Source organism: Capra hircus, chromosome 7 (genome assembly GCF_001704415.2).
Source record: "Capra hircus breed San Clemente chromosome 7, ASM170441v1, whole genome shotgun sequence".
Taxonomy (NCBI): Eukaryota; Metazoa; Chordata; class Mammalia; order Artiodactyla; family Bovidae; genus Capra; species Capra hircus.
The window spans coordinates 28,630,803-28,656,331 of record NC_030814.1 but is presented as its reverse complement, the minus strand read 5'-3'; the positions used below and the strand labels follow the sequence as shown (position 1 = coordinate 28,656,331).

Below are 25,529 nucleotides of genomic sequence, written 5' to 3'. Positions count from 1 at the left end.
TCCACTGGGCATCCTTTTATTTCCTAGATATCTGGTTGTTTGTTGGAGGAGAGTATGCAGAGACTCTCGAAGTCGCTGACAACCCCTCCCCTTTCTCAATGCGCCTCCTTTGTGCCGCGCTGAGATAACCCACCGCCTCCTTGGGTTCTCGAGGCCAATCAGGTGCGGGGCGGAGCCTCGGCGGCGGCCGTTGGAAACCCCAGGGAGGTCACGCCCCCCGGCCCGGTCCAGACGCACGCGGCCCACGACGTCAGCCGCCGGCGCAAGCCAGGTCCCAGGGTGTGCGGGAGATGCAGTGCGCATGCTCCCTCTGAGTCGCCTCAGGCGACGGCTCTGAGGGCGGGCTGGGGCTCTTTCAGTGGCGGGCGTCTCTGCTGGTTGGCTCTGCTCCTCTGCCGCAGCCCCGTTTGCCCCCGGGGGCCCAATGCTCTGGTCCTTGCGATCGCTGGCTGGGCGGTGGGGCCCTCACCCCAGCTCCCCTCCCCCAACTCCGTCGCCCCGCCCCCGCTGGGCTGGGCGGCCGGGTCTGGGGCCGAGCGGAGCGGGGTGAGTATTCCCACAGCTTTTTGCCGGCAGTCTCTTCCCCGCTCTCTTGCTCGCCCGGGCGTCACACAACTCCAGAGATAGCGGGGAAGGGAGGGCGAGGGAGGGCGGGGGTGCGCGGGAAACAGCCCAGCCCTGAACAAAAGGGCGGGGACGCGGGGCTCCCGCCAGTGAAATGCAGGCCGGGTCACGCTGGAACCGCGGCGTGGGGACGAGCTGCCCCCGGGTCTGGACCCCACTCCTGGGCCACCATCGTGACCTTACCCTCTACTTAGGTAGTTTTTACCCCGGGTTTAAAGCCAGTCCCCATTTAGAATGTCTTTGCCTCCTAATCTTGAAACAAAGGATATTAATGTACTGGTATTCCATTAGTCAAGTATTATTTAACCTGAAGGAATTATTATTCTTTAAGTAGCAGGAATTTTTCTTCCAAGTAACCTGTCTACTCATAGTATCTAAAATGATGACTGGGAGATGGGCGGGATAAAGGAATGTTAGTTACCTGATTTATAGAGCCAACCTTTTATGATAAACATCCTCCAAAAGGCAAAAGGATTGCTACACTGTCTATTCAAAGTAGAGCCTTGTCTAATAGGCCCACCTGTTAGAGACTCAGTTATCTAGGGAACTATACTTTTGCTTGACATAGTATTGATTAGGGTCCAAGCTTTGCAGTTACTTTGGTTTTTTTCCTAATGGAGATGCAAATTACTTCTGACTGGGAGAAAAAAATATTACGCTGAAGGTTATAGTTTTATTGCCCTATTTCCAAGATTTTAAAAAATAATTTTTACCATTCAGCTTGTTACTTCATTATGAATTCACTAAGTTTTTGCCACGGGCTCACTTTGTATGAATCGTGTTTATAACGTTTCAAATATTACACTTTGACAATGGCCTCACTCTTTAGTAGTAAAAGCATACTTTAAAGAATTGGAAAGCATAGGCCCTGAGTAGTACTCCACCTATCCTTGCTTCTGAAGGGTCAAATATGGACAAAATAGGACATTTACAAAATGAGCTGTTAAGTTTCTGAGAATGATAAGCAACCGCTTAGGAAAAACAAGTAGGTTAAAGTTTATATAAGTAATTTCTTTAAGACTGGGCTTGATTTAATAATTGATATCTTTGAAGCCTAGAGATGTGTACAGTTAGTTCAGTCGCTCAGTCGTGTCGGACTCTGCGACCCCATAACTGCAGCACGCCAGGCCTCCCTGTCCATCACCAACTCCCGGAGTCTATACAAACCCACCTACATTGAGTCGGTGAGGCCATCCAACCATCTCATCTTCTGTCGTCCCCTTCTCCTCCTGCCCTCAATCTTTCCCAGCATCAGGGTCTTTTACAATGAGTCAGCTTTAGAGATGTGTTAGGGACCCTAGAGGGAGTGTTTGAGACATAAACATTATCAGGGAACCCTAATAACAACAAAATGTCCTAGAGATTTGTTTGGTGATTAACAAGTGTCTTCAGGGGCCGTATTTCTGGGTATAAAACAATTGGAAAATAGGGGATGGAAACTAAATCCTACCTAAAAACATCCAAATTACGGGAGAGGCTGCTGAAAATTATGCAGAACCCATGGGTCATCTAATGTAACTGGCACCGGAGGCCTTAAAGTGCTTGATTGTGTAGGTTTACAGGACCCAGAAAGAATATTTACTAATATGAATTTAGCTTCAAAGTTAGGGTTAGTTCATATCACTGTTGTATAATAGCTTTTGGAAAGAAACTAATCATCTCTTTTGAGTTCAAGAATTTATAGTTTCCTTTTGTTTACTGTTTCAAATAGAATCTCTCTATAGAGTTTTAAGTAGATTTAGAAACTGCACCACCCACCCTCCACATACACATACAAACATCCCAGTATTCCAGTATTCCTTAATCTACATTCTCTACTTAGGCTCTTTGCCTGTCTACTCTGCCTCATTTCAGCCTGTTCCTAGATTCACTGCCTGCCCCCCAACCCCTCATCATCTTCATTTTTTGTAGTAGCTCTGCCTTTCAGTATCCTTTTATAATTCAAGGATTACCTGAAACATAATAACTCTAGAGCAGAAGCTCTGATTCCACACTGACTGCCTTAGGTCAAATTGCCACATTTAACAGCTGGTACCTTGGACAAATTACTTAACTTCTCTATCCCAATTTCTTCATCTATAAAATGAAGAAAATTGTAGTAACTACCTCATAGGGTTGCTATGAGGATGTAACAAATTGGGTGGCTCAATGGTAAAGAATCTGCCTACAGCGGAGGAGACTTGAGTGTGATCCCTGGGTCAGGAAGATCCCCTGAAGGAAATGGCAGCCCACTCCATTATGCTTGCATGGGAAATTCCATGGACAGAGGAGCCTGGTGGGCTACAGTCTGTGGGATTGCAAAGAGTCAGACACAACTGAGTGACGAAATAACAACAACAAACTGTAAAAACATACAAAACAAAGATAAATGAGAGTTGTGGAAAAATGACATGTGAATACAAAGATGAGGTTGGGGTATACTGGGTGTGTGCGTGCTCAGTTGTGTCTAACTCTTTGTACCATGGACTGTAGCACTCTAGGCTCCTCTGTCCATAGAATTCTACCGGCAAGAATACCAGCAGGGGTTGCCATTTCTTCCTCCAGATGGAGTGTATTATACTCAAATATATAGTGGTGGGATATAGACTAAGTTCTGAGCTTCATGATGGTCATTGAAAAGAAGGAAACATATCACTTGCTGAGGAAAAACACAGCTTCCTTGGATGTATTTAGTGAGTGAAATGTATATTGTGATAACAGATACACATTCAAAAACATACAAAGAAGCCCTAGGGTTAAGTTCATCAGACTTTGTTAAGCCTAACCTGCTTTTCATTTTTTCTCAAAGAGGTCTCAGTTCAGTTCAGTCGCTCAGTCATGTCCGATCCTTTGCAGCTCCATGGACTGCAGCATGCCATGCTCCTCTGTCCATCACCAACTCCTGGAGCTTACCCAAACTCATGTCCATTGAGTCAGTGATACCATCCAACCATCTCATCCTCTGTCATCCCCTTCTCCTCCTGTCTTCGGTCTTTCCTAGCATCAGGGTCTCTTCCAATGAGTCCGTTTTTCACATCAAGTGGCCAAAGTATTGGAGTTTCAGCTTCAGCTTCAGTTCTTCCAATGAATATTCAGGACTGATTTCCTTTAGGATGAACTGGTTTGATCTCCTTTGCAGTCCAAGGGACTCTCAAAGAGTCTTCTCCAACACCACAGTTCAAAAGCATCAATTCTTCGGTGTTCAGCTTTATGGTCCAACTCTTACATCCATACATGACTACTGAAAAAACCATAGCTTTGACTAGATGGACCTTTGTTGGCTTAACCACCATTTTTATGGAACTGTTCCGTACATTGCAGAATGCTTATTATACTTGGTCTTTGAGCACTAAATGGCAATAGCAGACTGCATTGCTGCATGCCCTACCCCACCTCTTTGTTACAGTACAGTATGATCCTACTCATTTCCAAACAACCCCTTCAAGAGTGGTTCTTTCTGATGTTGGGAGCCATTGGACCTTATTTGTCTTACTTTATGCAACCTATGCTTCATCTACTGCCATTTTTTTTTTTTAACTTAAAAGCACATTCTTTTCAGTCCTGTCTTGCTGGAGCTATTCCATCTTTTGACATACTTTTGTTTCCACTTGGTAGGCTCTTATTCAAGTTCAAAATTCAGTTCCAAGTTTTCCAGATTCCCTTTTTCTGGAGTCTTCTCTGATTTTCCCAGAAAAATTTTGATACTTTTTCCTCTGAGGACCTACACACATAGCAAGTGCTAGGATATTGTAGGTGCTGAGTGAATGAATGAAAATCTTGTAGAAATAAGAAGGCATGTTAATTTAGTCTTTAATTAAGACTTTGCAAGATGAAATGTCCAACTGTTTTTTGTTTTTTTTGAAAAAGTAATGACACTTGGTAATATATTTTAAAAACGCATTGCTCTGTCTTGAATTCAGACTCTAGACCAGTGCTGAGTCTGGAACCTCTGAAACAGTGTTGATCTTTTTGCATATCTTTGGCCAAGGTCATAAGCTTTTAGTTCCTGGTTCTGGTCTAATTAGGATATGTGTTGATGAGTTAGTGCTACAAGTCCCACTATTCAAAGGCAGCAAAAGAATTTGAGCTGGTGTATCAGTTCAGATCTTCATTGGAGGAATAATTTCTCTCACATGTATGCAGAGCAGTCTTGTTTTATGTAAAAACATGATAATCTTATAAAAGTAATGACACTAGTATCAGAAAGGTTAGATGTCATACCAAATCTATTGTTTGAATGGGAAAAGATCCAATTTATATATAGGCTTAAAAGTTTAGTTGAAGAAATGTGCTATTAAGAGATAGATATGTAAATTCATTTCAAAGTTTGAATTTTTTTTAGTATTTTTACTTAGAATATACAGCATGCTTAACTCTGTTATAAGGTTATGTGTGTGTGTGTGTGTGTGTTAGTTACTTAGTCGTGTCTGACTCTTTGCAACCCCATGGACTGTAGCCCCACCAGGCTCCTCTGTCCATGGGATTCTCCAAGCAAGAACACTGGAGTGGGTTGCCATTTCCTTCTCTAAAAGGAACTGTAGAAAGAAAGTGAAGTCGCTCAGTTGTGTCCAACTCTTTGTGACCCCATGGACTGTAGCCCACCAGGCTCCCCCATCCATGGAATTTTCCAGGCAGGAGTACTGGAGTGGGTTGCCATTTCCTTCTCCTATAAGATGTGAAGTTATAAGTTACAAGTCCTCAGCTGTTTAAACATTGCTCTGTCATCTCTGGTGGAAGAGATGGCTGTCGCTACGTCACTACACTGATTTTTGTTCTTTTGGAGGCACACTGGTTTTTTTTTTTTTTCTGTCTGCATTTTTGTTTTCCTTTTTGTTCTTTAAATAAATTCCATAAACTACCTCTAGGCATAGGTTTCTTTCCAGCATTTTTCTCAAACATAGTGAATCCACTCATTTATGGGAGTAAATCTTTTTAATCTTTCTTTTACTCAGCTTGGGAAAAATTTTCAGTTGTATGTTTGCTTATGATTTCAGTTCAGAAATGCCAGTTATTTGTAGGTTGGATCTATGTTCTTTGTCCTTCCTAGCAATCAATATGCATTGTTTTCTTCTTGGTCCTTTTTCTTCTGTGTTTAGAAATCATCTCATGTGTATATGTTAAAATGTTAATGAGATTTTTTTCCCTCCAGCTTCTGTACTTCTGTTTTTTGCCTTTTGTATTGAACTTGTCTCTTATTATATGTTTGAATTCCCTCCCAGTTTATTCTTCTTCAGTTTCCTTTTTAATCTTAGCTGTTGTTTTCCCTCTCATTTCCTGCTTTTCAAAGACTTTTTTTTTTGCCCTTTTCCTTTTTCAATTGGAGAAGGAGCTGGCAACCCACTCTGGTACTCTTGACTGGAGAATCTCATGGATGGAGAAGTCTGGTAGGCTACATTCCATGGGCCACAGTGTCAGACACGACTGAGTGATTTCACCCACTCACTTTTTCAACTGGGAAAGTAAAGGGATAATTTCTGAGTTTTTCCTTCTGTTTCCTAATGTGAGCCCATGATAGGAACAAGCCTTCTTCTTTATGGCAGTGCTCCTTTTTCTTATGGTGCGCAAGCTTCAGCGTAGCCCTGTGCTGTTAGTAAGGTTTTTGGTTTTCTTAGTTTGACAGAAGAGGGACTTCTGTAGGGATGGTGTTGCTCATTCTTGTCAGACTGAGTAAGCTTCTTGCATCCCTTCACTACACTTAGATGCTGGAGGACCCTTCTTTTCAGTATTAGGTTGGAGAGCATGTTGATAGATACAACCCAATTTATGAAGGATAGGTCTCTCTGTACTCAGGAGAGGCCTTTCCTATTATTTAATCTTTCAGGCCTGTGTCTCTAATGAGGGGAATATTTTGGTGTAATTTGAAATGATGTATTGTTTTTGAGTGTTTTGGGAGGGGAAAGAGTAAGTGGTGTGACACTGTTTTTCTGAGGATTCCTTCTGTTCCCATAACCACCTGTTGCTAACTTTACATAACTACACAGTTCTCTACAGGCTTCACCTTCCATTTCTGGTCATGGACATTGTATCATTGAGAGATAATGGTCTTGAAAGAGAATTACCAATGGGTATTGGAAGCCAGTTGTGGCATTTGTCAGTTTCTGTGGTGTAAATATTCCCATTGTGGTTAATTTCAAGCTGTCAACTTGATATCAATTAGCTCCCCAACTCCTGAAAACTTAACAGTTGATTCTCTGATACAGTCCAGCTCCCTCATACCACTACATAAAGTTTCTCTGAAGGAAATGCTCCTTAGGTGCTTGGAATATGAGGGAGGCTTGAGGAAAGAAAGCAGTCTCATGAATTCTGTCCTCAGCTCCATGCTGTGGGGGCACTGCAGGCTCTTTTTTTTTTTTTTCTGAAGGAAATATAGAATTGAGAAGAACTAGATGCCTTTTTGAGGTCCTCCCTGTAGCTCAAATGGTAAAGAGTTTGCCTGCAATGCAGTAGACCAGGGTTTGATCCCTGGGTTGGAAAGATCCTCTGGAGAAGAAGGGAATGGCAATCCACTCCAGTATTCTTGCCTGGACAATCCCCTGGACAGAGGAGACTGTTGGGCTACAGTCCATGGGGTCGCAAAGAGTCGGACACGACTGAGCAACTAACGCCAGATGCCTTCTTAGTCTCTTCCTAATTGGACCTTTTGATGCAGAGGCCATAGCAAGCATCAGCTACCAATAAAGCTATCCCATGTCCCTCAATTCCAGTTTAGGTACAGTGCATTATCCCATTTAAACTTTGATTTGGGATGTATGTTTCTGTGGGAAGGGAAAGAGGCAGTGCTGAGTTTGCTGGTCAACTGCTGTCAAGCCTGAACTAGCTTCCTCTCTCTTTCTGCTTCCTGTGCATTTTATTGGGCCTCTCAGTGGCTCAGATGGTAAAGAATCCACCTGCAGTGCAGGAGACCTGGGTTCGATCCCTGTATTGGGAAGATCCCCTGGAGGAGGGCATGGCAACCCACTCCAGTGTTCTTGCCTTGAGAATCCCCATAGACAGAGGAGCCTGGCGGGCTGCAGTCAATGGGGTCACAAAGAGTTGGACACAACTGAGCGACTAAGCGCACAACACAGTGCCATTTATTGGATTACTGGGATCATGCCTGCTGTGCCTCACCCAGGTTGCCACATGCCTTGAAATCCAGGGCCATTAATATCCCTATTAAAACAATCTGTCTTTTGTCTTGGTGTTCTAGCATGAACCCTCAAAAGTATCCCTAGTGCTAATTACAAATGCTTGTTTTGGGGCCTTCAGAATTGGGTGATGTTTCTTGTCTGGGCCTAGGATTCTACATTTAAATTTATACCCTGGTTGCTTCTTTACTCTCAAAAATTTGAGGGCCACTACCCAGGGACCCTGCTAGGTAAATGATTAACTAATTTAAATTAATTCCAGCCAAATTCATATAAAGATAATAGGTTGAGTTCACTTCCCTAATTGAAAGCATTTTTAAGGAAAGAGTCTAAATCTCCAGTTAAAATGTTGAATTGCTGCAGGGAGGGACAAGGACAGAGGAAGTTGCCTACTTTTATTAGTTACAAATGATCTTTAATGTTTCAAAGTATGCATATTATGTTCTGTGATAATCACATTTTTGTAAATGATCTGAAGTTCTGGGGAAATTTATATTTCTTAAAATGTTTTAGTCTTATTATGACTCTGATATACACTGATTTATAGATTCATTAAAAGAAATATCTCTGACCCAAAAACCAAAACTAAAAATCCCTAAAACAGAGAATCAGTTACCCACACATTAGATTAAAAAATCTCATTAAAATATGTGGAGAGCCCCATGTGGAGAGAAGTGAAAAGAATTGTTTTTAAAACTAAAAAGAATTATTTGAACAATGATTATATACACAGTGTTAGAATTCATTGGGGTTACTTTTCTGAAAAGATAATATTTAATAGCAGCTCTTTGGATGAGTCATCGGAAAAGACCCTGATGCTGGGAAAGATTGAAGGCAGGAGGAGAAGGGGCCGACAGAGGATGAGGTGGTTGGATGGCATCACCGACTCGATGGACATGAGTTTGAGTAAGCTCTGGGAGTTGGTGATGGACAGGGAGGCCTGGTGTGCTACAGTCCATTGGGTTGCAAAGAGTTGCACACAACTGAGCAACTGAACTGAACTGAACTGAATAGCAGCAGAATAAGTTTTTTCACACTGTCTAGTTTAGGGCTAACACATAGTTTAGAAAGACTGCTTTCACTTGGTGAGGAAAAAAATTATTCTACCTTTCCAATCTTTAGCCTCTATTTGAGCACTTAAAATAAGGTTTTGATTGTTTGAGTTCAAAACAACCAGCTATTCAGCAAGAGTGAAACTCAAGCAAAATAGATGTACTAACATTTGACACAGAAGAGTTTTGACTTATTTCTAACTTTTCCTTGTAGTAAGAGATGAGAGTTTCATTGTTTAGGATAGATGAGAATTGGAATTTGTCTTTTACTGATAGTTCATCTGAATTCTGTTTTTACCTCTGGTCTGAAGACAGCTTAAGTCTGGAAACATAGGCAGTTCGCAAGTCTCAGGTTTTCCATGTGCAAAATAAGGATTATTCTTGCCATTACTGCTTAATAAGTTGCAGTTTTGGTTATTTCTATTTTTGACTGTAATTCCAACCTTCTTATAGTTCTACGATTCTAATTTTTGTCCCTACTAGACTGTGAACCTAGTAAACGGCCAGAATGTTACAATTTGAAAAGTACATCTAAAAATGTTGATTGTATTTTATTTTCATTTTTAATGAGTTGAAATAGCCTTACTTGAGCAAAGAGGTAATAATTACTCAGTGATATTTCATTATACCATATTATGATGATTTGAATTGAGATGGATATCATTTTAATATAATATAGTTCCTAATTTTATAATCCAGCCATAAGTGTTTTTTTTTTATTATATGTAACATCCTTGAGCAAAGCCTAGTCCTTAGATAATTTTTAAAAGTATTCAACCAAAAATTAATTAGTGCTTTGATGTTCAGTCATCTTGCTAGTGGCACAGTGCTGTTAATTAGATAAACTATGGCTATTGAGTGAAATTTTATGTTTTGACTAACATTTTGAATAGTTCAGTAAACCTCAAGTAACTGGAGGCCTTAGGGAATGGAGTGTTTTCATTTAGTTCAATTTTGTTATTAAGTAAGAGTTTGTTTGGAATTTATAAAATGTTCTAAAATGTTTTAGTATTCTTTATGAATTAAGTTCAATTTTTCTTTGATTTAGTATTTCTTAGTATATATCATGGTCATCATACAGTTGGAAAAATTATTTCTGTAACTGCTTTGTTTTAGTCTTCCTATTCTCATTCTGTATCCTCTTCCTAAGTGATCAGATGTGTTCTGTTATCTGTGAAATGTTGATTGAGAATTAATATTCCTAGCTCAGAGTTCTCTTTCCTCCTGAGTTCCAGACTCAAAATGCCTGCTAGATCTCTTTGCTTGGGTACTGCACAGACATTTCAAACTCAAACTCAGGGGTGCTACATTAAACCCATCTCACTTCCCAAATCTGCTTTTCCTCCAGGGATCTGCTTCAGTCCGTCAGGTATGTGTGTGCCCAGTTGCTCAGTTATGTCTGACTCTGTACAACTCCACAGACTACAGCCCACCAGGCTTCTCAGTCCATGGAGTTTTTCAGGCAAGAATATTGGAGTGGGCTGCTATTTCATCTTCCAGGGGATCTTCCTGACCCAGGAATTGAACCTGCGTCTTCTGCATTGGCAGGCGGATTCTTTACCACTGTGCTACCTAGGCAGAGACTACCACTTAAGGCAAAGAGCTAAGACTGTTTCTTGAACCTTTTCTCCCACCAATTGCTTATATACCAAGACCAGCCAAGTGTTGTACTGAGTATATTACACTCTCAAAATGTCTTTTGAATCTGTCCCTCTTCCACCCTACTGCCAAGTCTTTGTTTAATACTATTGTGTCTCTCCTGAATCATTTTGAAAGTGAAAGTGAAGTCGCTTAGTCGTGTCTGACTCTTTGTGACCCCATAGACTATAGCCTACCAGGCAAGAATACTGGAGTGGGTTGCCATTGCCTTCTCCAGGGGATCTTTCTGACCCAGGGATCGAACCCAGGTCTCCCACATTGTAGGCAAACGCTTTACCGTCTGAGCTACCAGGAAAGCCCTGAATCATTTTAAGAACCTTTTAACTGATCTCTGTCCAGTCAGATTAGATCTGTATTCTCCTTTGGAAGCCAGAATGCTTATCTGATCAGTTTACTCCCACTTTCAAAACCTTTTGAGCCCTCAGGCTACAAGGCCCTCTTCATCAGCTGTAGTTTTCTCAGTACCCTTTCTCTGCCTCTTGAGAAATCTGTATGCAGGTCAGGAAGCAACAGTTAGAACTGGACATGGAACAACAGACTGGTTCCAGATAGGAAAGGAGTACGTCAAGGCTGTATATTGTCACCCTGCTTATTTAACTTCTATGCAGAGTACATCATGAGAAACGCTGGACTGGAAGAAACACAAGCTGGAATCAAGATTGCCAGGAGAAATATCAATAACCTCAGATATGCAGATGACACCACCCTTATGGCAGAAAGTGAAGAGAAACTAAAAAGCCTCTTGATGAAAGTGAAAGAGGAGAGTGAAAAAGTTGGCCTAAAGCTCAACATTTAGAAAATGAAGATCATGGCATCTGGTCCCATCACTTCGTGGGAAACAGAATGGGAAACAGTGGAAACAGTGTCAGACTTTATTTTTGGGGGCTCCAAAATCACTGCAGATGGTGACTGCAACCATGAAATTAAAAGACGCTTACTCCTTGGAAGAAAAGTTATGACCAACCTAGATAGTATATTCAAGAGCAGAGACATTACTTTGCCAACTAAGGTCCGTCTAGTCAAGGCTATGGTTTTTCCTGTGGTCATATATGGATGTGAGAGTTGGACTGTGAAGAAGGCTGAGCGCCGAAGAATTAATGCGTTTGAACTGTGGTGTTGGAGAAGACTCTTGAGGGTCCCTTGGAGTGCAAGGAGATCCAACCAGTCCATTCTGAAGGAGATCAACCCTGGGATTTCTTTGGAAGGAATGATGCTAAAGCTGAAGCTCCAGTACTTTGGCCACCTCATGTGAAGTGTTGACTCATTGGAAAAGACTCTGATGCTGGGAGAGATTGGGGGCAGGAGGAGAAGGGGACGACCGAGGATGAGATGGCTGGATGGCATCACTGACTCGATGGATGTGAGTCTGAGTGAACTCTGAGAGTTGGTGATGGACAGGGAGGCCTGGCGTGCTGCGATTCATGGGGTCGCAAAGAGTCAGACACGACAGCGATTGAACTGAACTGAGCTTTCTCTACCTCTAATTCAGTTACACAAGAGTTTTTCAGTTACAAGAACTTCTTGGGTTTTTGCACATTCTGTTTCCTTTACCTCCTCCTTTTGCTAAGTTAGCTTCTGTTCTTCCTTTTACAGACTTTTTAGATGTCACTTTCTCAATTTATATGTGAACTGAAACAGCTTGTTAACCAGAATTTTGCATGTAAACTGGAGATCTCACTTATATCCTTGAAACATTTGACTGCCTTCATTGAAGCCCCTTCAGCTTATCGACTCTACTGTACTTATATTCCTGTACTTGGTGCTTTCTCTTCCCAAACCTGTTCTCCCACTGTTGCCCTGTTCCTCTCAGATTTTCCACTGTGACCTCAGCAGCACACATCCACAGTTAAAAAACCAACCAACAAACAAAAAACCTAAACCCTTCATCCATTATTTCCTTTATTACGTTTCGTGGAGTAAGGTGTTAAAAAATGTTACCAAGAAAAGGAATTTTGTGGTCAAAAGAGTTGGGAAACCCTGAGTTATTAGTTTCCTCACACAGTGTGCGTTATGAATCTCCAGGGTGGGAGTGGCACGCGGATATAGTGTTTCTTCACGTATCTTACATGATGTTAACATCTGCGCAGGTTAGTGCTTCCACCAAGTTGTTTTCAAGGAAACTTGACTTATAAACAACAAAAAAACCAAAAACCCTCTTTGAATGGAGGCTGCTTTTTCTTCCACCCTGCAAGGCTCAGGGTATTGAGATTGCTAGTAACCCCCACTTCTGCAGAGCCAATTTTAGGTTACTTCTTCAACATCATGGAAATAGTCCTGCTACTTTGAGGCTCATGAAATTCAGCTCTACCAGATACGACAGGGTAGTCTTTTTTTCTCACATGCTGTCTGTAATCACTGGTAGTGGCTGCCTTGAGCGCCATCTTGAGAAGGAATCCAAGGCTGTGTTCTCGCTATCGTAAACAAAGGTATTGGTTTATTAGTGATTATTCTTGATGGTCTTGGTGTTGTATACTACACTTACCACCTCTGTGTTACCACCTCTGTGCTCTGCTGTCTTCTACCATTTGCCCGTTGTCATTTCTAAATCTCTTAGTTGAACTTCCATATTTTTAAAAGAGCTCTCTGTTCCTGATAGCTCTCATAATAATCCTAAGTGACTTAAGTGTCTGTGTGGAAGACAGCAAACATTATGTCTTATAGTTTTTTAAACTTCCTGAGCTCCAGTGACCTTCATTTCCAAGCTACTTTATATATTTAACTTCCATGGCCACAGCTGAGACCTTCTCAAGTTCTAAGTCTCATAGTCTTCCCATCTTTCATTTCCTTCCTTTCACTGCAGTTGTTCTTCACCATCTTTCATATGTAATATTTCTTGATACTGCCATATTTTCCCAGCCCCTTCTCAGCATTTTTTCTTTTTTTTTACATAATCTGGACCTTTGAACTGTTGTTCTCAATAGCATATTCTGTTCCTTCTTTTACCCTTATCCTTTCACTGACTCAGCCAGCGAACCTCAGCTTTATGTGTAGTCGGTGCAACCCTCTCTGCTGGTTCTGATAAGGGGAGCTGAGCTGAGCACTGCTGAAGGCAACCACAATCCTCATAGAATGCTGTACTACAAATTCAGGCTCCCAACCTGTGCTGGGCCTTCCCTTGTGTCTGCTCATCTTTAAATGCTGTCCTCTCATCTTCTTCACTAGCAATTCCTAATCTATACTTGCTTCCTCAAACACCTCACTGTTCTCTACTCCTGTATCTGAAAATCTTGTGATCATCAGACTTTGTCTTCCTTAATATTTATCCTCAAATGCCTTTCCTCCAATTGCAAGGAGTGTCGTGTTACTCATATCCATCCTCCGATACTGATGACTATATCTCCTCCCAGCCCCTTTAGGATATTGCTTCATCAGTCACTTTCTCTATTTGGTATTTTCAACTTTTCCCTCTCTCCAACACCCTTTGTTCAGCTTAAACATATATTCTTATCTCCTTTCTTAGGAAAAACAATATCCTCCCTAAAGCCTATGTACTGCTTCGGTTACCATTTGTATCTACTTTCCAGTCAAATTTTTTGACAAGTAGTCTACAAATTTTTTGCTTATTTCTGCATGTGTAGTTTTTTCCTCAGCGCATCACAGCCTGGTTTCTCTACCATTGCTGAAACTGCTCACTAAAGCATCAATGACTGCTTCATTTTGAAGCTCCATACATGTTTTCAGCCCTTTTCTTAATGGGTCTCTCTTTTCTTTTGACAGTGTTGGTTCTTTGTTAGTTATTCTCTACTCCCTTGAAAGCTTTATTCCCTGGCTCTGTGGCATTGCTCTTCCTGGCATCTCCTAATGCCTCATTCCTTATTCTCTAGCTCTTGTGTTTATTCTTCTGCCTCTGTAGGTCCCTTAAGTGCTGCTGCTCTGAAGGTTTGTTTCTCAACCCACTGCTCTTTTCACTATGCAGAGAGGTTGCTAACTTTTTGGTTAAGACTCCTCAAGAAATCTGTTGAAAATTCTAGAATCTTTCCTTTTCAAAATATAGGTAGGAGTATACATACACAATTTAGTGTAAAATTTCATAATCCACCAGAAGCCATATTAAGAATCTGCCATATGCATTCCAGCTTGCAATATTTACTCTCATGGTTTCATTTGTCTCTTTTAAACAAATGAATTTCAGATCTTTTAAGTTCATCTTGGCCTCTCTCCACAATTTAAGATACGTATTCTTTCTGCGGGGCTTCCCCATGGTGTCTCAGTCGTAGAGAATCCACCTGCAGTGCAGGAGATATGGAGATGCAGATTCGATCCCTAGGTCGGGAAGATCCCCTGGAGCAGGGACTGGCAACCCACTCCAGTAATCTTGCCCAGAAAGTCCCATAGACAGAGGAACCTGGTGGGCTATGGTGTAATAGGGTCACAAGAGAGTCAGACATGACTCAGCAACTAAAACAACAATTCTTTCTGCTCCCTTTCATTGCCTGGGTTTAGCTCCTCATGACCTGTCATAGACCTCTGTAACAGCTTCTAACTCTCCTCCTTGCCCTCAATCTGTGCCCTTTAGATACATACACCATGGAATGTGAAAGTGAAAGTTGCTCAGTTGTGTCTGACTTTTTGAGACCCCATGGACTATAGAGTCTATGGAATTCTCTAGGCCAGAGTGCTGGAGTGGGTAGCCTTTCCCTTTTCCAGGGGATCTTCCCAACCCAGAGATTGAACCCAGGTCTCCCACACTGCAGGCGAATTCTTTACCAGCTGAGCCACAAGGGAAGCCCAACCACCAATACTGTTCTGACTTTTCAACTCCAGCTTCTGATTCTCTGTTTCCTATGGAAATGGTTCAAACTCTGGCATGGCACACAAGCCTCCTGTCAGGAAGTTCATTACTATTCTATCCAGTATCTTTGAGGCCCTTCCCATCCATTTCTGCTCCATTAGTGAGTGCAGATAAATCTAACTTGCATAGGATTTGACTATCTCTATCATCCCTTACTCTCTGCCTATCTCTTCAAAACAAAATATTTTTGTTTATTTGGTTGTGCTGGGTCTTAGTTGTGACATGCAGGATCTTTTTTCAGTTGCAACATGTAGGATCTAATTTTCTGACCAGGAATCAAACCCAGGCCCCTTGCATTGGGAATGCAGAGTCTTAGCCACTGGACCACCAGGGAAGTCCCTCTTCGTATATTTACCTTATCATGTTGGTGGCATCAAACTTGTAGTTCTTTACACCCTTCCTTACTTGGTTCACACCATCCTTCCTGCGTGGACCACTCTTCCAATCCCTGGTATTCACTCACTGACAGTTACCCTGCAAAAACTCCTACATACCTTACAGATTCAACTCCACTCCCACCCCACGCTTTCCCACACCTTCCCCTCTTTGTTAGGGACTCTTCTTGTGCCTACCATTATCTGTGCATTGTTCCATTGTATACTTTAACTTGAAGTCCTTTTTTCCAGTGCTATCAGAATTGAGAGGTGAGCTCTTAATTCAAAAATTTGATTAAAGCTAGAATTAGAAAAATTATACTTATGTACTTAAAACATTTTATTTCAACTTAAAACATATAAATATATTCATTTGCCAGTTTTCCTATGTATTACCAAGGCATTTTCTTTGAATATGGGTACTTGATTGGAATTCATTGTTTATTCTTAATTATACTGAATGTGGAATGCATTCTCTAAATTTCTAGTTTGGGTTTAAAAGAAAGAACATAAGCCACTTGTGCAACAGTCTGAATGCAGAATCCTGGTTTGTATGATTTTTTTCCCCTCAGTCAGTCTTTTCAGTTGTATTGCCTATAAGTAGTTCAATAGTATATGTTTTCATATAAAGACTTGCCTTTATCGTCTTTCCAAGTCTTTATAAAGTCTACATCATAGAAATAATAGTTATCTTTTTTTACTTACATTTTACTGATTTGGTTTGTGTTGCATTAAAGAAGGCTTCCCTGGTGGCTCAGAGGTTAAAGCGTCTGCCTCCAATGTGGGAGACCCAGGTTCGATCCCTGGGTCGGGAAGACCCCCTGGAGAAGGAAAAGGCAACCCACTCCAGTATTCTTGCCTGGTAGGCTACAGTTCACGGAGTCGCAAAGAGTCGAACATGACTGAGCGACTTCACTTGGCCACTCACTTAAAGTATGTATTTATGATACATGAATGTGGTTTGTGAACTTTACACTCAACTGATAGGAACAGAGACGCTTCATAATAAGCATGCTGTAGTCAGTGTTTTATAGAGGGTGTAGACATTGTGTCATTTAATCTGGCAGTTTGAGTGGTGCTTGGTTAAGAAAGTTTCTACTGTAATTATTATTACCGGTTATCTCCTTCATTGCAAGAAAAGTTCTTACAGGGCACGGATTATATATTTTTTCATTTTTGTGTATCTAACCTTTGTCTATGCATGGTGCCTAGTACTTAGTAGAAATTTGATATGTATATACTGGATGAATGAACAAATTCTTATGTAGGTCATAGTAAATTTGAATAATCAGAAAGAATGCCGTACTGGGAATCAGCTAGTATAGATAGATCTTTAGCCCTGGAGTCAAACTGGGGTTTGAAGCTTTCTTCATTTGTATCTTTGAATTTTCCTCATTTATATTCTTGGGATTCCCTGGTGGCTCAGTGGTAGAGAATCCACCTGCCAATGCAGGAGATGCAGGTTCGATCCCTGGTTCTGGGAGATCCCCAGGAGAAGGAAATGGCAACCCACTCCAGTATTTTTGCCTGGAAAATACCGTGGACATGGTACCCTGGTGGGCGACAGTCTGTGGGGTTGCAAAAAAGTCGGATGTGATGACAGACTAAACAACAACTACATTCTTGAACAGATTACTTTCCCTTTTTCTTTTGAGGAATGAGGATAGCAACAGCCATTGGGTTGTGTGAGGATTAAGTGGGAATGTGAAGTGTCCAGCATAAGTACCTAATATAGTAAGCAGTTACCAAGTGCTAAATTGTCTGATGATGCTTATCACTAACAAAGAAAATGTGGGCATTCACTTGGTCCAACTTTTCTCATTAGGAGACTTGAACTATATAATCTGTGAGTTTCCTTTCAGATGCGCTAAAGTTTTCTTTCTATAACCAGTATTTCATGTTTTGGACAGATTTATGTAACAAATATATGGATAATCCTTGATTTGTCACATTTGCTGAATCAATCAAGTAGATAATTAGGTGATCATAACCTTACACCTTGTGAAACAGTTACTTTAGGCTTTGAAACATCATTTGTTAGTGAGTTGAACTTGAATAAAGTGGAAAGAATGGCCCCGCTACACTAATCACTGTCATGCTGTTTATACAAGAGCTCAAACAAGAGATGGCAAGAATGAACGTCGACATTCTAGGAATCAGCGAACTAAAATGGACTGGAATGGGTGAATTTAACTTAGATGACCATTATATCTACTACTGTGGGCAGGAATCTCTCAGAAGAAATGGAGTAGCCATCATGGTCAACAAAAGAGTCCAAAATACAGTACTTGGATGCAGTCTCAAAAACGACAGAATGATCTCTGTTCGTCTCCAAGGCAAACCATTCAATGTCACAGTTATCCAAGTCTATGCCCCAACCAGTAATGCTGAAGAAGCTGAAGTTGAATGGTTTCATGAAGACCTACAAGACCTTGTAGAACTAACACCCCAAAAAGATGTCCTTTTCATTATAGGGGACTGGAATGCAAAAGTAGGAAGTCAAGAAACACCTGGAGTAACAGGCAAATTTGGCTTTGGAATGTGGAGTGAAGCAGGGCAAAGACTAATAGAGTTTTGCCAAGAGAATGCACTGGTCATAGCAAACACCCTCTTCCAACAACACAAGAGAAGACTCTACACATGGACATCCCCAGATGGTCAACACCGAAATGAGATTGATTACATTCTTTGCAGCCAAAGATGGAGAAGCTCTATACAGTCAGCAAAAACAAGACTGGGAGCTGGCTGTGGCTCAGATCATGAACTCCTTATTGCCAAATTCAGACTCAAATTGAAGAAAGTAGGGAAAACCACTAGACCATTCAGTTATGACCTGAATCAAATCCCTTATGATGATACAGTGGAAGTGAGAAACAGATTTAAGGGCCTAGATCTGATAGATAGAGTGCCTGATGAACTGTGGAATGAGGTTCGTGACTTTGTACAGGAGACAGGTATCAGGACCATCCCCATGGAAAAGGAATGCAAAAAAGCAAAATGGCTGTCTGGGGAGGCCTTACAAATAGCTATGAAAAGAAGAGACGTGAAAAGCAAAGGAGAAAAGGAAAGATATAAGCATCTGAATGCAGAGTTCCAAAGAATAGCAAGAAGAGATAAGAAAGCCTTCTTCAGCAATCAATGCAAAGAAATAGAGGAAAAGAACAGAATGGGAAAGACTAGAGATCTCTTCAAGAAAACTAGAGATACCAAGGGAACATTTCATGCAAAGATGGGCTCGATAAAGGATAGAAATGGTCTGGACCTAACAAAAGCAGAAGATATTAAGAAGAGGTGGCAAGAATACATGGAAGAACTGTACAAAAAAGATCTTCACGACCCAGATAATCATGATGGTGTTATCACTAATCTAGAGCCAGACATCCTGGAATGTGAAGTCAAGTGGGCCTTAGAAAGCATCACTACGAACAAAGCTAGTGGAGGTGATGGAATTCCAGTTGAGCTGTTTCAAATCCTGAAAGATGATGCTGTGAAAGTGCTGCACTCAATATGCCAGCACATCTGGAAAACTCAGCAGTGGCCACAGGACTGGAAAAGGTCAGTTTTCATTCCAATTCCAAAGAAAGGCAATGCCAAAGAATGCTCAAACTACCGCACAATTGCACTCAACTCACACGCTAGTAAAATAATGCTCAAAATTCTCCAAGCCAGGCTTCAGCAATACATGAACTGTGAACTTCCTGATGTTCAAGCTGGTTTTAGAAAAGGCAGAGGAACCAGAGATCAAATTGCCAACATCTGCTGGATCATGGAAAAAGCAAGAGAGTTCCAGAAAAACATCTATTTCTGCTTTATTGCCTATGCCAAAGTCTTTGACTGTGTGGATCACAATAAACTGTGGAAAATTCTGAGAGAGATGGGAATACCAGACCACCTGACCTGCCTCTGTATGCAGGTCAGGAAGCAACAGTTAGAAATAGACATGGAACAACAGACTTGTTCCAAATAGGTAAAGGAGTGCATCAAGGCTGTATATTGTCACCCTGCTTATTTAACTTATATGCAGAGTACATCATGAGAAATGCTGGACTGGAAGAAACAGAAGCTGGAATCAAGATTGCCAGGAGAAATATCAATAACCTCAGATATGCAGATAACACCACGCTTATGGCAGAAAGTGAAGAGAAACTAAAAAGCCTCTTGATGAAAGTGAAAGAGGAGAGTGAAAAAGTTGGCCTGAAGCCCAGCATTCAGAAAATGAAATCATGGCATCTGGTCCCATCACTTCATGGGAAATAGATGGGGAAACAGTGGAAACAGTGTCAGACTTTATTTTGGGGGGCTCCAAAATCACTGCAGATGGTGACTGCAGCCATGAAATTAAAAGACGCTTACTCCTTGGAAGAAAAGTTATGACCAACCTAGATAGTATATTCAAGAGCAGAGACATTACTTTGCTGACTAAGGTCCGTCTAGTCAAGGCTATGGTTTTTCCTGTGGTCATGTATGGATGTGAGAGTTGGACTGTGAAGAAGGCTGAGCGCCGAAGAATTGCTGCTTTTGAACTGTGGTGTTGGAGAGGACTCTTGAGAGTCCCTTGGACTGCAAGGAGATCCAACCAGTCCATTCTGAAGGAGATCAACCCTGGGATTTCTTTGGAAGGAATGATGCTAAAGCTGAAACTCCAGTACTTTGGCCACCTCATGCGAAGAGTTGACTCATTGGAAAGGACTCTGATGCTGGGAGGGATTGGGGGCAGGAGGAGAAGGGGGCGACAGAGGATGAGATGGCTGGATGGCATCAACGACTCGATAGATGTGAGTCTGAGTGAACTCCGGGAGTTTGTAATGGACAGGGAGGCCTGGCATGCTGTGATTCACGGGATCGCAAAGAGTCGGACACGACTGAGCAACTGAACTGAACTGAACTGAAGGTGGGAGATAGAGAAGGAAATCTGAGGAGGTTGTTTGGAAGCATTAACTTAGAAGGGAAATAATATAAACACTTGAAACTAAATTTATGGACAAGCTAGACTTTTTGAACCATAGATAGGTATTTGTTACAACTCAAAAATTAGGTTTTGAGTTTTCATGTTGATCACATTTTCTTCCTGATTAAAAGATGGGGATAGGGAGAGAAAGATGGAAACAAAACACTGTTTTTGTTTTTTTTTTTGCAATGGCTCTGGGGTTATTTTCCAATGTACATGCCAAATTTTGGTTTGTTTAAAGAAATACATGAATTAGCAGAATTCCTTTCAGTATTCATTCCACAGCTGATGTTAATACTTAGTTTTTATATTTCAGTTCTCATTTAGTATGGAAGAAGATGAGTTCTTTGGAGAAAAAACATTCCAGCATTATTGTGCAGAATTCATTAAACATTCACAGAAGATAGGTGATGGTTGGGAATGGAGAGCTTCAAAGGTAAGAATTTTATTTTTTATTTCAATAGAAGTTTTTATTTTTTCCCACTTAAAACCTCAGTAATTGAAAGTAATGTATGAAAGCTAGTTTGATTTAGTAAAAGGCTTAAATTGAAGAATGTTTTAAAACAGATGTCTGTTTTATTACTTTAGCTATATATACTCATTATAATTAGGCTAATGAAGTATTATCTAGAAAAGTCCTTAGGTGACTTGCTTTAATTTAATAGATAAGAGTGCTTAGCATATTAATTATCTAAATGTAAACAGATGCTTCTGTGGTGCTTCAAACCATTTGTTTATACTATTATATTTTCTTTAGAAACTACTTTTGTCCAGAGAGTGAAAAGATAATCCAGACATCAAACCATGGTCAAGTAATCACAAATTCTGAATTATGGAGGACTTTTCAGTTCAGTTCAGTTGTTCAGTTGTGTCCAGCTCTTTGCGACCCCATGGACTGCAGCACTCCAGGCTTCCGTGTCCATCACCAACTCCTGGAGCTTACTCAAACTCATGTCCATTGAGTCAGTGATGCCATCCAACCATCTCATCCTCTGTCATCTCCTTCTCCTCCCGCTTCAATCTTTCCCAGCATCAGTGAGTCAGTTCTTTGCATCAGGTGGCCAACGTATTGGAGTTTCAGCTTTAGCATCAGTCCTTCCAATGAATATTCAGGACTGATTTCCTTTAGGATTGACTGGTTTGATCTCCTTGCAGTCCAAGAGACTCTCAAGAGTCTTTTCCAACACTACAGTTCAAAAGCATCAGCTCTTTGGGCTCAGCTTTCTTTATAGTCCAACTCTCACATCCATACATGACCACTGGAAAAACCATAGCTTTGAAGGACTGTATCTTTGGGAATTTCTTAATAATATAAACACAATTCCAAAACATTCTTTCTTTTGGTTCTATTTAGTAATATTAATAGCAATGTAAAAAGTCTATATACTCATTAATTTCCACACATATATTTAGTAAGATTTTCTGCCTAAAGCTCTTTAAGAGGTCTTTGAAATCCCTTTTTAAGAGAATAAGTTTTTTTCTATTTGATGTTTTATCTGATTTGTGAAAAAGTGGTGAAATCTTGTCTCTGTTGATTAGCTCTATTTCATGTATGAAATCTGAGAAATGTGAATAGTTTTGAGCTGATTCTTATGATTCAGAACTAGAGGCCAGGGAAATGCAAGTCTTGATCAGCTTCAGATTGTCACTGGGGAGAGAAGCCATGATTTCCTCTTGGGTGGTATGTCAGCTAAGCTTTGGCAGGGGGTTCATGTCAGGGTTCAGAAGTGTAGAGTCAATTTCTTGTGGTAGATTCCAGCCCTACTCTCTAAGTTAATGATGGGACAGTTCATAAACCCTTAAGGTGTCTCTCAGTCTAGGATAATATGATCTTAATAGCACCTTTTATTATTTTTGGTGCTGAGTATTTTATAATTTTGCTTTCTGTTATATTTGAATTTCTAATCTTATTTCTTCTATGATTATTATCAACATATAAAGGAACTACTAATTTTTATATGTTACTTTTATAACCATTCATGTTACTAAATTCTCCTAATTTTCATAAATTTTCAGTAATTTCTGTTGTGTATTCTGAGTAAAATGAGGCTATCTACAAATGAGTTTTTTCTTGACTTCTTTGTAATATTTCTCTCTATTATTTTTATGAATTGAGTAGAAAACTGTTAATAGTAATAACAGATCTCTTTGTCTTCTTCCTGATTTTAATGTTAATGCTTCTGATATATAATGGTTAAAATGTTGGATGTTTATTCACTGGATGAGAATAGGTTTCTGACCTATTTTATCCTGTAATAATTTGTGTGATTATACTTTGGGAACTTGCCCTTTTCATTAGGTTTAAAAAAAAAAGAAAAGATTTTCTTCTTTTATCTTAAGCTGGAGGCTGAATAATAATTCCTGTACCATTTCAGGGACCTAGTAGAGTGGGGGAGGGGAAAGTTAGAGAGGAAGTTGGGTGTGTGTGTGTGTGTGTGTGTGTGTGTGTGTATGTTTGTGTGTTGGGGGGCTTTGGGGAAGATCTCCGGGGGGAGGGGATTATATGTCAGAAGTTTCTTCTCTGAATTTGTTGAAAGTAGTGCCATAAGAGGCAGTTTCTAGGATTTGTTTTTATTCTTGGCCTTGCCTCTACTTCAAGGATGGGTATGGCTAAGTCTAGTTTCTTGTTTGCTGCCACTTCCCTGCTGAGTTAGAAAAGCTGCCTACCCTTTGGAGTGAGAATTATGCCTCTAATTAAGGACTATTCTCTTTAATGTGGGCATGAGCCTATAGATACTATCAAAAAAGCCCTAAAACATTCATCAGAGAAAATCTTTACAGCCTTAGGGTAAGGATTGCAAACTCAAGAGTCTGTGAAGACCTGGTGGGGTAATGTAACTGGGTCAAGCTGCTAGGGCCAAGACAATGTGGACTCTGTCTGAGTCGGGGCCTATGGCTGACCAGAGTGCTTGGCCTGAGGACAGGAGTTTACCAAATCTTCCAAGAAAAGTAAAAAAGATTTAGAGTAATATCTAAATTTTTAAATGTTGACAACTAATTTAAAAAGATACTTTTCAAAGACAGTGAGGACTGAACCCACATGCCATGGCTCTGTGTGTCCAGTGGGTGACTTCTGGGATTGGGTGTCTGCCTGGTGTTGACTGGTTTCTCACCTTGCCTCAATGCATACTGTTGATCTGAATTGAGATAAAGGACTCCAGGCAAAGAGATCCTTCTCTACTGTATTTTAAAATGTTAGTATTTTTGCTACTTAATTTCTGCAGTCCTATACCCTATTTAAGAAGGAAACTGTGAATCGGTTACTTCATTATCTCCTTTAAACCTTCCATCCTGATTACATCTCAGGCTTTGTGGAACTGTTTGGAAACAATACTTAAACTTTTACTTTTTATGCTCCAGAAATTAATTTTTATATTAAAAGTAGTTGTATTGGTATATAATTGACAAACAATAAGCTACACATATTTAAAGTGTAAAATTTGATAAGTTTTGACGTATGTACAGACCTTGAATCGTCACCACAGTCGTGAGAGTGAGCATATCTATCATCCCCAAAAGGTTTCTTATATAACTTTTCAGTGCCTCTCTCTGCCCCTTCTTGCCCCTCATTTTTAAAAAGAACTTTGTTTATCCCTATATAAAGAGACTTCTTTAAAGAGTATGTATACTGTCACTCATATTTTCAGGTTTGTTCATAAACCACTTTGGTACCACCCATTTTATCTTTTAATATTTAGAGAATTGGTATAATTCAACATTTTAGGTAAGGCAAAATATCATTATTTCTGCAGAGTTCATGAGAAAAGCAGTGTGAATGAAACATATAAATAATTTAAAATTTTAAAAGAAAGAAATTCTGCAGAGTTCATGAGAAAAGCAGTGTGAATGAAACATAAATAATTTAAAATTTTAAAAGGAAGAAATTTCTTAAAATAGCCAAAATGTCCTAGTTTTTTATATCTGGAGGTATGCAGATTAAGGAGAATGCTTCTAAATCAGTGTTTTTTTTGTGGGACTTAATTCTATTGGCATTTGGTCAGGACTCTTCTTGTTTTCCTACTCTTAACATCTCCAAACCCCTCAGAAGGTTGGTACACTCTTCCTAAGAGCCATTGTTTAATGTGATGGTGTATCAGATATTAAAGATAGTGGTTAAAATCATAGGCTTCAGAGTTAGATAGACCTGAGTACAAATCCTTGCTCTACCATTATTTCCTTTACCGTAGTCCTTTACTAGCTGGATTTTAGACAATATACTTAATGTAGCTGAATTTCATTTTCTTTACCTATAAAATAGGAATAACAATAATACCTAACATGGTTGTTGTGTGGATTAAATGAGATTTGCATTCTAAAAGTTCAGCGTAGTTTCTGGCATGTGGACAGTTATTGTATGATTATCATTTTTAGGTGGTTGATTGAAATTTTCAGTGTCTTTTGTTAGATAAATAATGCTATGAATGAAATTGTAGTTAGGTTTTCAGAAAACTTTATGAAAGTCTGTTAGCACCAAGTATACTGGATTGATCTGAATGAAATTCTAGTTAGGCTTTCAGAAAACTATATACTGTAGTATTGATATATTGGGGCTTACCTGGTAGCTCAGCTGGTAAAGAATCCCCCTGCAATGCAGGAGACCCTGGTTTGATTCCTGGGTCAGGAAGATCACCTGGAGAAGGAATAGGCTACCCATTCAGTATTCTTGGGCTTCCCTGGTGGCTCAGATGGTAAATAACCCACCTGCAGTACAGGAGACCTGGGTTGGGAAGATTCCCCTGGAGGAGGGCATGGCAACCCACTGCAGTATTCTTACCTGGAGAATCCCCATGGACAGAGGAGCTGGGAGGGCCACAGTTCATGGGGTTGCAAAGAGTCGGACACAACTAAGCACAGCACAGTGCACTGATACATTATTCTGAATTTTCTACAATAAGAAAGGGGAGCAGAAGATGGTAAATAGCAATGAATGCAATTGTTTGAAACCCATTAAAGGGTTACCTTGTTTTATTGCAC

General features: G+C 40.4%; 1 protein-coding gene across 3 annotated transcripts in view; it reads left to right on the top strand.

Moving 5' to 3' along the window:
* Window positions 379–25,529, top strand: part of ATG10 (autophagy related 10) — a 277,175-nt gene continuing 252,024 nt past the window's right edge. For all 3 annotated transcript variants that reach the window (XM_005683389.3, XM_005683388.3, XM_005683386.2), the window contains exons 1-2: window positions 379–546; window positions 20,872–20,991. In XM_005683389.3, coding sequence (XP_005683446.1) covers window positions 20,884–20,991 — 108 coding nt within the window. In that variant the 5' untranslated portion in view covers window positions 379–546; window positions 20,872–20,883. The remainder of the gene's footprint in view (window positions 547–20,871; window positions 20,992–25,529) is intronic.